Source organism: Chlorocebus sabaeus, chromosome 20 (assembly GCF_047675955.1).
Source record: "Chlorocebus sabaeus isolate Y175 chromosome 20, mChlSab1.0.hap1, whole genome shotgun sequence".
NCBI classification, from domain to species: domain Eukaryota; kingdom Metazoa; phylum Chordata; class Mammalia; order Primates; family Cercopithecidae; genus Chlorocebus; species Chlorocebus sabaeus.
The window spans coordinates 124,150,829-124,163,326 of NC_132923.1; the positions used below are offsets into that span (position 1 = coordinate 124,150,829).

Sequence of the window (12,498 nt, forward strand, 5' to 3'; positions counted from 1 at the left end):
TTCTTGTCTTTCTTTAAACCCTACTGTTGTGATTTTCTCTTCTCATGCTTCTTCCTCACACTTCACCCAACAGCTTAGTGATCTTTAGACACAGCAGGATAGGCCCCTTAGATACTGTTTTCTGGAATGCCAAGGGGGGGTCCCCTTCAAGGTCCCTATTTTTTGGCCTCACTGAATCATCTCTACTCCCAAGCTTTACCTGGTGGTAAATGTTCAGATGGATATCGGCAAGCTTGCAGGCCCACAGCTTGCCCTTCTCGACCTTCCCATTTCCAAAGCCCCAGGGGCCACAGATGCCTGGGCAACACTGAGACTCCAGGGATGCCTGGATGCCAAGGACAGTAGGGCTCCAGGGATGCCTGGACACTGAGGCAGCCAGCCAAGAGAACTGGGGATGCCTCTGGGATGCCTGTCTCCCTGGCATGGCCATGGAGCTGGCCAATCACAAGGGATATTTCATAAAATGCCAGGACCAGTCCATCCATGAGGGAACCATACTGTTATTTTCCCCTTCTCTCTCAAGTCATGCCAAGGACAAGCCAAGGCCATTTGAGACGCATTCTTAAAAACTGGAATAATTTTAAACTTGATGGGCTTAGAAGAAACTCATTTCTTTCTATAACACCATTTGGCCCCAATATAAGTTGGAAAATAGGGTGCAATAGCCAGCGAATGAAACCCTAAATTTTAATACCATCTTGCCATTAGGTCTTTTTTGTGAATGTCAGGAGAAATTGACTGAAATACCATATATATAGGCCTTCATGGCTCTTTATCAGAACCCTTTATTAGCCAGTCAGTGCCCAACATCAGGAGAAAATTGCAGAAATTGGCTTTGGGACTCTAAATGCCTGTTAATCAAATGCTTGATGTGGCTTCTGGGATATTCAATAATAGGCAGAGGGCTGAAAAGGCTGAAAAGACCCGGTATGGCAAACAATGGGATGAAGAGCAGGCCCAAATGATAGCCGTCATTGTAACACTGCAACCAGTGCCCCACACACCGAGGGTCACCCAGACGGAGGCGTCACCCATGGGTCAAATAGGCCTAACAGCAAACCTACAGGCAATGGCTACTGCTTCACGTATGAAAAGCCGGGACACTGAAGCAATGACTGTCCCAGCCAGGGAGCCCACCTAGACCCTACCCTCACTGCAAATGGAAGGGCCATTGGAAAAGGGACTGCCCTGAGTTCTGAAGGGAGAGAAGGACACCCAATGCCATAATGGCTGTAACTGAGAACTGAAGAGGCCTGAGGTTCCCGGCAGCCCCCACAAAAGTCATGGTCATCACAACTGAGGAGCCTCAGTGACTCTTGACGTGGCTGGTAAAAATATTAATTTCGTAATTGACTCAGGGGCCAGTTACTCTCTCCTAAACAGCCATACTGGGCCCTTAGCCTCCAAAAGCTACAGTGTCACAGGTGTTGATGGCACCCCAAAATCAAAGTGCTTTACTTTACACCTGAGCTGCAGGCTAGGACACTATATAGTAACTCATGAGTTTCTAGTTATGCCAGAATGTCCCATTCGTTTATTGGGATGTGCGAGACCCTGACTCAACAACGGATGAATAACATGCACTGACGCAGATATTCTGCTTTGTCAGTCTGGCTGAGTGTCCGAGTCACTTACAGATACCAAGCAAGGTGCTGTAAAGAGTCAGCTGCCATGGCCCTGACCAGCCAGCGAGACTCGTATTTATTCAGTAAAGATTAATTGACAAAGGCTTGAGTCAACACACCTGTGGGTAATTAACCTGGTCGCCCCTACCCCAGAGAGGGCTGTGTTGCCCATGAATGATCAAAGTTTAGTCTTAGGACCACATGAGGAAACAAGCTATTTAGATAAACTATTCTATCTTCCTTTGTACCTACTTTAAGCTCTTTACTCAAGGTAAGGATTAGGTTGCCTTCAGCCATAACCTTATCCTGAGATTTTTGCAAAAACCTTCAGGCCTTCCAAGAAGGTTTGTGACTATTTTAACTAAAATTTTTCCCACCAGTCCCCTACAGGGATGGGACTTCCTAGCCATCTCAATAAATCAAGGCACTTTATCAGGCCCTATAAAGCCCTCCTTATTGGCAATGCTTGTTGTTCTGCCAGCCTCAGAAAAACAGGAGACCCACACACACACCGAAATAAGGTCTCAAGTAGACCCACAAGTATGGAACCAAGAAACTCCTGGCAAAGCAATACATGCTCAGTCAGTGATCATCTCTTTAAAAGACAAAAATAATTCCCCATACAAGACTCAATATCCTCTCAAATCAGAAGCCAGGCAAGGACTGCAACCTCTAATTGAGAAGTTGTTAAAACATGGCCTCCTGATTCCAGGTTGATCTCCTTGTAATACTCCTGTCCTCCCTGTCCAAAAACCAAACAGTAGTTCAAGACTTACTAGCCATTAATGAGACCGTAATTCTCTTACATCCTATAGTGCCAAATCTTTATATCATATTTACCCAAATACTGGGAAACATCAATTGGTTCATGGTATTATATCTTATGGATGGTTTCTTTTGCTTCCCTTTGCACCCTAAATCTCAGTATTTGTTTGCTTTTGAGTGGACTCATCCTGGAACTACTATTTCCCAGTAGCACACCTGGATGGTACTGCCTCTGGGCTTTGGGGATAGGACTCATGTGTTTGGAAATCCCTTGGCACGAGAATTAAGGGAACTGGAGCTAGAAAGGGAGGGATACTCTAATATGTGGATGTTATCCTTGTATGCAGTCCCACTAAAGAGGACTCAGAGAAGAATGGCATTCAGGTCCTAAACTTCATGGGAAAAAGAGGGTGTAGGTTCTCTTCATCCAAGGTCCAGATTTCTAAACCTAAAGTAAAGTAAAATATCCGGGGCACATTCTAAGCCCAGGGAACCAGACCTTGTCCATCAAATGAAAGGAGACAATCTTGAAGGCAGGACCTCCACAAACAAAGAAGCAACTTAGAACTTTCATGGGTATGCCAAGATTTTACAGGATTTGGATCCCAGGATTTAAGCTCATTTCTAAGCCATTGTACAAGGCCCTAACAGGACCAGAGCATAAACCACTCGGAAGGGTTTGTGCGGTAATAAACCATACCTATTGTTCATACCTGTTGCTCTTACATCAACAATTCAGGATTAGCTGAACTACAAGTTCCAAGTTTTACCCACAGGCTATCCAGCTGTATAATTTCAATAACCTCACTGCTGAAACCACATGGGACTCCATCCAGGGATACCTACCAAGTGTGACATGAGTCCTGCCTTTCCTGGGGCCTCTAATAGCTGTCTTATTACTTCTGATCTTGGGTCCTTGCTTGTTTAATCTCTTTGTAAAGTTTATGTCTTCCACTAGGTTGGCACAAATGGTTTTTGCCTTTTATGGCAAAAATAGCAATTACTTTCGCACCAACCTAATAGATTGCAACAGTTCCATGTCAAAAGGATGACCCTGCAGGATTCCAATCAATCCCTGCCTGAGATTCAGATCCTCCTGATGACCCAACCTTGGGACCCATAGGCTAGGCATCCAGAGATTTCCAAGCCCACACTAGCCGGGGCCAACACCCCTAACCAGCAGGAAGTAGATACTGAAGACTGGAGACCTTCCTCCCTCATCGACCCCTAAGTATAAGAGATGGAAATCTCTGGGGGAAAAAAAGAATGAGATAGAAATTGTACAGGGTGGTCGCAGAAGAACAGAAAATTTCAGGCAGCAGTTTCACACGACTAGCAAAAGGAAACTGTTGAAATAGCTGCAGAAGCTGATAAAACCCTGAAAATCTGGGGTGTGGACCAAGCTGGCAAAGACCCATTGGACCCAACATGGCACTGGATTGGACCTGGGTTTCTCCTAGGACCTCCTTATGTGTTCATTAACATATTAAACACACACCCACCAGCACCAGGACAGTTATGGGGACAACATATTTGGTGTACAAATGGGTGGCACCACAGTTCTGAGAAAACTTCACCTTTTTCCAAGAATTTTCATGAATAGCCCACCCCTTGGTTAAAGAAACGCATAAAGGTAGCGTTTCTTCGCGCCTATCTCTCTTGAGTCCACCCCACTCCCTTTTCTTGAGTGTGTGTTTTTCCCTTTGCAACAAATCTCTGTATTTTCACTGTTTTCTGACTTGTCCTTGAATTCATTCTCACAACAGTTTCAAGAGCAGGGACACCAGCTGGAGGTCCCACTGGCCTTTGGAGACATCCCCCAGCCCACTGGTAGCAAGACCACTCTGGGGAGGGACAGTTGAGATGCAACTGAAAGAACCAGGGGTAGTCAGCCATGCAATGTCAGGGGCGGGAAGGGTATCTTTTGAGACTGAGGAAACAGCAGGTCGAGAATGGTGGTGAGAAGGAGCTGAAGTGTCTGCAGCAGATAGACGCGTATCGGGACTGCAGCTGAGTGAACGGGTAAGGGCCACCACAGGTGACCCGGGCGAGGCTGTGGGAGGAGTTTGGGTTTCATGGAAGGGCACAGGAGAGATTTAAGTGCAGGACTGACAAGCTCTGACTTGTATTTTTAAAAGATCCCTCTGGCTGCTAGGTGGGGACCAGATGTGAGGGGCGAAAGGTGAACCAGGGAGACCCATGGCTGGGAGGCTGGGGTGCAAGGGGGCAGGCAAGCAAGGATGGGGTCTTGGGCCATGGCGATACTGCAGAGCTAGAGGGAAATACGTGGGTTTGGGAATCATTGTAAATGAGACAGGGTAGGCCAATGACTGTGAGTAGAAAGGGGAGAGAGGAGTCCACAGCCTCTGTGACAGCCCAGCCATGACACTGCTGTCCCCATCTTGACTGAGACTATCATATTATAGAAAAGAAAAGGTTTCCCATGTAGGCTGCCACACCATCTACTGACCTGAGCCCAAAGCCCTTAGTCTGGGCTGTTAACGCTATAAAAATCTCCAACAACTGATTCCTTTAAGCTACTGCAGAAGGGTTCTTGTGGGAGGCATGAGCTAGGCTATGCATGCAGATGAGTCCCTTCCTCTGCAAAGCCACAGGGAAGCCCCTTACCCAGGCTCCCAAATACTGTGCCCCCTCCATGGTAGAAGATGATGCCTCGCCGGGGTCTGGAGGATGCTGCCTTGGGCTGGAACAGCCTCACAGGTATCGTCCCAAAACGCAGGTCAGTCACCACAAGTTCAGGGTCCTTCTTAATTCTCATGCTATCATGTAAAAAACGGATAAATTTGGGCATGGAGCAAATTCCCAGCTTCTCAAATATATTCCCCTGTTGGAGGTAATCAAAGAAAGCCAGACGTTAGGAGAGGTTAGAATCGGGATGGTAGATCCCCGACACTTAGAATTGTTAGGATGTTTTCGTAGTTTCTCACCTGCCTCCTGTAGGTACAGGGGCTCTTCAGGAATCCATGGGCTCTGGATTGTGTCCAGGTAGGGGGCTGGGTTTTCCAACTTTTCTTCCCAAAGGCTCTTGACTAAATAATGATGTGAATTTGCCAAAGGGTAGCCTAGCTTGGGGCAGACTGGAAAGAAGCCACTGACTTAGAAAAGTCAATTGTTGACTGGGCGCGATGGTTCACGCCTGATATCCCATCACTTTGGGAGGCCGAGGTGGGCAGATCACGAGGTCAGGAGATCAAGACCATCCTGGCCAACATGGTGAAACCCCCTCTCTAGTAAAATCACAAAAATTAGCTGGGTGTGGTGGCGAGCACCTGTAGTCCCAGCTACTCGGGAGGCTGAGGCAGGAGAATCGCTTGAACCTGGGAGTCAGAAGTTGCAGTGAGCCGAGATCGTACCACTGCACTCCAGGCTGGCAACAGAGAGAGACTTCATCTCGGGGAAAAAAAAAAAAAAAAAAAGAAAAGCCAATTGGCCAAGGCAACTGGCTGGCAACTTTCCTCTCTATAGCTCTGTGCTGGACTCTCCCTAGCCTGGGATGCAAAGATAGCTCCTCACCTGTATCAACACATGATTCTTCTGGGTTAGGAAGGATTCCTGACTGTGTCCGTGTTCAACGAAAAAGAGCAACGTGAGCAATTAGGGATGTCTGTTGTGGGCTCAGGTCAAGGGAGTAATGTATTTTTAAACTAATATGGTCACTCTACTTATGAACAACTCAACATCTGAATATTTCAAAATATAGTTACAAGGTGTCATATTTCATGTACTAAGTACATTTCAGCGATTCTGGATAATCTCTCCCACAGATCTCACATTTGGAGTGTGTCTTTGTCATAAGGAAAACAGCAAGGGATGATAAGAATGACAAGAACAAGAACAGCTGATACTTATTAGACATTTACAATGTGCCAGTACTGGCCCAAGTGGTTTGGATCATTAACTTGATTAAACTCAGCAACCTTTCTAAGTCAGGCACAATTATCAGTTCCATTTTACAAATCAGGAAATTAAGACATGCCAAGGTCAAGTTCCTTGCCCAAGTCCCTTGCCCAGGGTTCAACAAGTAAGATGCAAAATTTGTGTTCTCAACTGCTAAACAAGAAAGAGCTTGGGTTTCAGAGCCAAGCCTATCCAAGCTCAAGTCTGAACCCAAACTCCAGTGAACTGAAAAGCCCTGGGCGTCACTGTCTCTGAGCTTCAATTTCCCTTGTTTACAAAATGAGAGGCTTGGTGTGTATGATCCAAGGATGAGGTGTGAGGATGGGATGTGACCACCTACACAGAGTGTCTCCCCAGTGGGTCCTGGCCAGTGCGAGCCCCACTCTTTCTCTTGCTTGCACCCACTGGGTCTTGTCCAAGGTCCCACGGACTACCCCAATGGGTTCCCTCCATGAAGAGGTCCTCCTAAAGGAACTCCAAACAAAATAATGATTTCCCTGCTTTAGTTGGAGAAGAATGAGTTGATCCGCAAGGTGCAGGTCACCTGCTTTTCCCATCAACTGACCCACATCTGAAAACCCCAGGCCTCTATGTTGCGCCAGCATGGATCTTCACCTACTCAGCTGTGAGCTCCCTAAGTCGTGGCGCCTGTTGTCAGGATAGGCTGGCCCCAGCCCTAATCTCCCCAGCTATCTGCCCTGTTTGCCCACACACTGTGGGCTTCTCCATGCCTCTCTCTGTTTCCTGGGAGGCTTTCTTACCTATTCAGCAGGTGGTTAGACACCAAACTGACTTTCGTATCCAGGCTCAAGGGTTATGTTCACGTGGGGCCGTCCTCCTCCCTCTCATAGTAATGGCCATTGCCTTCTTGGAGGCCCTCAGTACCCTGTCGCCCAGGTTGGAGTGCAGTGGCGCATTCTCAGCTCACTGCAACCTCTGTCTCTAAAGATTTCTTTAGAACTCCTCTAGGGCTTTACTGTATGGATATGATCACCCATGTTTATTCCTACCACCAAATCAAAAGCTTCTCATGATCTAAGGTCTCAGCACCTTCCCCTCTGTCTCCAGCATCTAGAACAAGAAATGTTTGTTTGGAACAATGCAGTGTGATGTGAAACCTCCATAGGCATCGCACTACCTTGGGAGGTGTAACATCACACTGCACTGTGTGATGGCCACTAGCTACGCCACGAAGTTACATTGTTTCGGTTTTGGTTTGGTTTTCCAATTCTGAGTCCACATTTTCTATAGCTGGTAACAGGACAGAGGCAGAGAGGAAAACTGATTATTAAGATTATACATGGCAGTATCGAGATTTTAAAAATATCTGAGGTCCAGTGGCTGGGCACGGTGGCTCACGCCTGTAATCCTAGTACTTTGGGAGGCCAAAGTAGGCAGATTGCTTGAGCCCAGGAGTTCAAGATCAGCCTGGACAACATGGAGAAACCCCATCTCTACAAAAAATTAAAAAAAAAAAAAAAAGAAAAGCCAGGCGTGGTGGTGCATGCCTGTGGTCCCAGCAATTCGAGAGGCTAAGGTGGGAAAATTACTTGAACCTGGAAGGTGACAGTTGCAGTGAGTCAAGATCGTGCCACTGCACTTCAGCCTGGGTGACAGAGTGAGACTCCATCTCAAAAAAAAAGAAAAGAAAAGAAAAGAAATATCTGAGGTCCAGAATTTTAGATAGCTGTTGAAACTCCTTGACAAATATTGCATCGTTTGCCCTTTAAAAGAAAACCAGGCCGGGTGCAGTGGCTCACATCTGTAATCCCAACACTTTGGGAGGCTGAGGTGGGCAAATCACAAGGTCAGGAGATTGAGACCATCCTGGCTGACATGGTGAAACCCCATCTCTACAAAAAATACAAAAAATTAGCCAGGCATGGTGGCACGCACCTGTAGTCCCAGCTACTCGGGAGGCTGAGGCGGGAGAATCACTTGAATATGGGAGGCAGAGGTTGCAGTGAGCTGAAAATTCACCATTGCACTCCAACCTGGGTGACAGGGCGAGACTCCGTCTCAAAAACACAAAGGAAAAGCAATAGTGGCTGGGTGCAGTGGCTCATGACTGTAATCCTAACAGTTTGGGAGGCCGAGGCAGGCAGATCTCTTGGGCCCAGCAGTTCAAGACCAGCCTGGGCAACATGACAAAACTCCGTCTCTACAAAAAATGCAAAAAATTATCTGGACATGGTGGTAGGCGCCTATAGCCTTAGCTACTCGGGACACTGAGGTGGGAGGATCACCTGAGCCCAGGAGGTCGAGGCTTCAGTAAGCCATGATTGTGCCACTGCACTTCAGCCTCGCTGGTGAGAGACTGAGACTGTCTCAAAAAAAAAAAAAGAAGAAGAAGAAGAAGAAGAAGAAAAAGAATAGCAATAGTGTCTGTTATATTACCTTCGTATTTTTTAGTAAGGCTGAAATCATCCGTAGCAACTTTTAAATCTATAATAATTTCAAGAAATGCTACATCTTTGTCTTCAGGGGTTTGATAAGCATACTATGAATAACCAACTTTTACTGAGCCTTTCTAAGGACCCAGCACCAACCTGTGCATTTTCAATGCTTTTCTCATTTAATCCCCATGTCCCCCTATAAAAAACCTCCCCGGGGCCACGCACAGTGGTTCACGCCTGTAATCCTAGCACTTTGGGAGGCCAAGGCAGGAGGACAGCTTGACTCCAGGAGTTTAAGATCAGCCTTGGCAACATAGCAAGACCCCATCTGTACAAAATATCAAAAAATTAGCCAGGCGTGATGTGATGGTGCATGCCTGTGGTCCCAGCTACGTGGGAGGCTGAGGTGGGAGGATCACTTGAGCCCAGGAGGTGGAGGCTGCAGTGAGCCATGTTCACGCCACCGTACTCCAGCCTGGGTGACAGAGTGAGACCCTGTCTCAGGAAAAATAAAAAATAAAAATAAAAACCTTCACTTTTCAGAGAGGAACATAAAGGCTTAAAAACATGAGTCCACAAAGCGAGTAAGTGAGGGCTTCAGGGCTCAGAGGGCAGTCTGATACCAAAACAAAGCTCTTGATTTCCTGGCCATAGACTCTTTTTAGCTTTTTCCTTGTCCTCCCTAAACTTCTTGCTCCTGTGTTGTCTATCTGTCCTCTGGGATCCAATGAACATTCACTACTGCATGTCTTCATCCTCATCATCATCACCCCACCATGGGCAGTGTGCCCCGGGAGGCCCCAGTGCTGGGGGGATCAAGAGGACGCCACAAGCTGAATCCACCCTTTCAGTGGCTGCAGACCCATCGCAGAGTCTGCTGTGAGCAGCCCGTAGCAGCTGTCATCAGTAGATGCTTAGCTTCTGGACTACTTTTGAGGAGAAACACGGAAGGTTAAAAAAAATCACCATTTCTCTGGGCCATCTGAACATCTTAGGCCCCCGTTTTAAGTCCTGGGCTTCAATTTCCCTTGTTTCAGAGTCCCTTGTCCTGGGGCTCTAACCCAACCAGTAACTCCATGTGGATTGCAGCCACTGGCTTGAGACCGCCTAATTCCAGGCTGGTTGCATTCTCCAAATGAGAGAGACAAGAGTACTTCCTACGTCCTTGCCCTGTCTCCTTGAGTCAGTAGCATCAATGCCGTTGCACACTGAACTTGATCATTTCTCTCAAAGCGATCTTTTAGAGAATGTTTTTGTTACCCACGGGGAACACTTCCAGTCGCACAGAAACGTATTTTATGAATTGACGAAACATCTCTAAACATATTAACCCTCCCGGATGAGGAAACTGAGACACAGAGAGGTTAAGGAAACAGTGCAGGACCGCACAGTGAGTGAGTGGCAGAGCTGGGACACACACTCAGGCAGTCTGGCTGCTGTCTGTGTTCCTTATTCCTAAGCCCTGCTGTCAGTTAAGCATGGTCCCCTCATCCTCTTCCACAGCTGCCCTTCGATCAGCAGAACTGTTTGGCTTCTATGAGGTCTCCACCCAGGGTTGGGACACTGGGGTTAACTTAGGTTGCCTGCCACAAACAAGATGTCAAACCATTGTTTCCAAATCCACTGCAGCTCTGGGTGTGTGCTGGTCCCCCCCAAACCCCCAATCCCTAAGCCCTGCTCAGAGCCTGGCTGGCAGGGCCACTCAGAAAAGCTGGGTGAATTCATGTATGATTGTATCAACGAAGGTAAGCACCTACGTAATATCAAGCTCTGTGAGTGGAACTGGGCTTACAGAGAGGAATAAGGAAAAAACACCTGTGAGGCCAGGGGTGGTGGCTCACACCTGCAATCCCTACACTTTGGGAGGTCAAGGCGGGCAGATTGCTTGAGCCCAGGAGTTCTAGACCAGCCTGGGCAACATAGCGAAACCCTGTCTCTACCAAAAGTACAAAAATTAGCCAGGCATGGTGGTGCACACCTGTAGTCCCAGCTGCTTGGGAGGCTGAGATGGGAGGATCACTTGAGCCCAGGAGGTTGAGGCTGCCTTGAGCCCTGCTTGCACCACTGCACTCCAGCCTGGGCAACAGAGCAAGACTCTGTCTCAAAAAAGTAAAATAAAATAGAAACAAGCTGTAGGCAACTCAGTGCACCAAGGGTGAAAGATGGGTGCGGCTGAAGGAGGTGCAGGGGCTGTCAGGCCACAAGTCTGTGGAAGGCAGGAAATGGGTCTGAAATTGTTTTTGAATTCTCAGAATAAAGCCCAGTGATTGGCACTTGGTAAATATTTGATGCTGAAGGAAGAAAGGAAGGGAGTTAGAGAGATCAGGAGAGAGGAAGGAAGAAAGAAACAAAAGGAGGAAGGGAGGGAGGGAAGGAAGGGAGGGAGGGAGGGAAGGGAGGGAGGGAATGAACGAACGAGGGAGGGAGGGAGGCAAGGAAGTAGATAGGGAAGATGAGAGAGAATGAAGGAAGGAGAAAGGGAAGGAGGAAGGAGGGAGGAGGGAGGGAGGGAAAGAAAGAAGGAGAAAGGAAGAAGGGAGGGAAGGAAGGAAGGCAGGCAGGCAGAGAGGGAGGGAAGGAGATATGGAGGAAGAGAGAGAATGAAGGAAGGACAGAGGGAGGGAGAAAAGGAAAGAAGGGAGGGAGAGAAGGAGGGAAGGAAGGAAGGAGGGAAGGAAGGAAGGAAGGAAGGAAGGAAGGAAGGAAGGAAGGAAGGAGGGAGGGAAGGAAGAGAGGGAGGGAGGGAGGGAGAAAGAAAGGCAGGCAGGCTATGGGAAAGGAGAAGGAACGAAGGGAGGAGAGGGAAAGGGAAACAGAACAGCAGATACAGAAGAGACACGTCTATCTTGAGGGAGTCTGAAGAGAGAGAGACAGAAGGAAAGTGAAAGAGGGAAAAGAGGGTAAGCTACTGAGAACAAGAGAAGGAGCCCCGAGGTTATGATGTAGCCTGAGAGTAAACTCACCAAAGTGACCAGGTAGAGGAATATGCAGTGCAGGAATCTCAACTTGGCAGGATGCTGCAAGGTAGCAGGGACATCCGTGGTGAGGAAGTGCTCAAAGACAGCCCAGACAAAGACTCCCAGGAAAAAAATGGGCAATGCCAGGAGTAGCACTAGCCATGGGAGAGCCATGTTCCTGGGGCCTCGAGGAGCTGCTGCCCTGAGGAGCTTGCCTGAGAGCTTCTGTGAAGAGGACCTGGCTGGGTTACACCCTCCGCCTCCTCCACCCCACTCTCTCTGGGCTAAGCCTGACACAGTGGCCTGACTTGGCTTCTCAGGGGAGGCACAAAAGGGCCAATGGGAGCTGGAGGAACCTGTTTCCCTAAGCAATGTGGGGACCCAGAAAAATCAATACTGCCCCTCATGGGGAGTCCTGAAAGGTGAGCTTCCCAAAGATCTTCAGGAAGATCAGGCTCAAATGGGCATCTCAGCTCCTGGGAACCCTAGAAAAAGATCTAGGGTTGTATAGGCCTTCAGGGCTTGATCCTTCAACTGTAAGATAGGAGACTTGGCCAGCTTTCCTCGTCAGGGTGTGGTTAGGGTGAGCACAGCACATCTCACCCCAGCTCACTCACTAGCTGCCCTAACCCCAGCTTTGTTTTGCTTTTTGAAACAAGGTCTCACTGGGTCACCGCCTATGCACGCTCTGGGCCTCTGGCCAGACCAGGGCAAAGATTGGCTTGTTTTCTGGTAGTAATAATCTTCTGGGGTCCTGGGACAGGAGAGAGGAATGCCATTGCAGGCAAAACTGGGCTTTATCCAGCCTCATATTCCGCCTCTAAAAATGGTGCCAAG

The 12,498-nt window shown here is 48.0% G+C and overlaps 1 protein-coding gene across 1 annotated transcript in view; it reads right to left on the reverse strand.

The window, feature by feature from the left end:
• Positions 1-12,287, reverse strand: part of AADACL4 (arylacetamide deacetylase like 4) — a 23,577-nt gene extending 11,290 nt beyond the window's left edge. The window contains exons 1-2 of the mRNA XM_007980497.3: positions 11,668-12,287; positions 5,019-5,235 (exon numbers count right to left, since the gene is read on the reverse strand). Of these exons, the coding sequence (XP_007978688.2) occupies positions 5,019-5,235; positions 11,668-11,835 (385 nt within the window). The 5' untranslated portion in view covers positions 11,836-12,287. The remainder of the gene's footprint in view (positions 1-5,018; positions 5,236-11,667) is intronic.
• Positions 12,288-12,498: the final 211 nt, after the last annotated feature.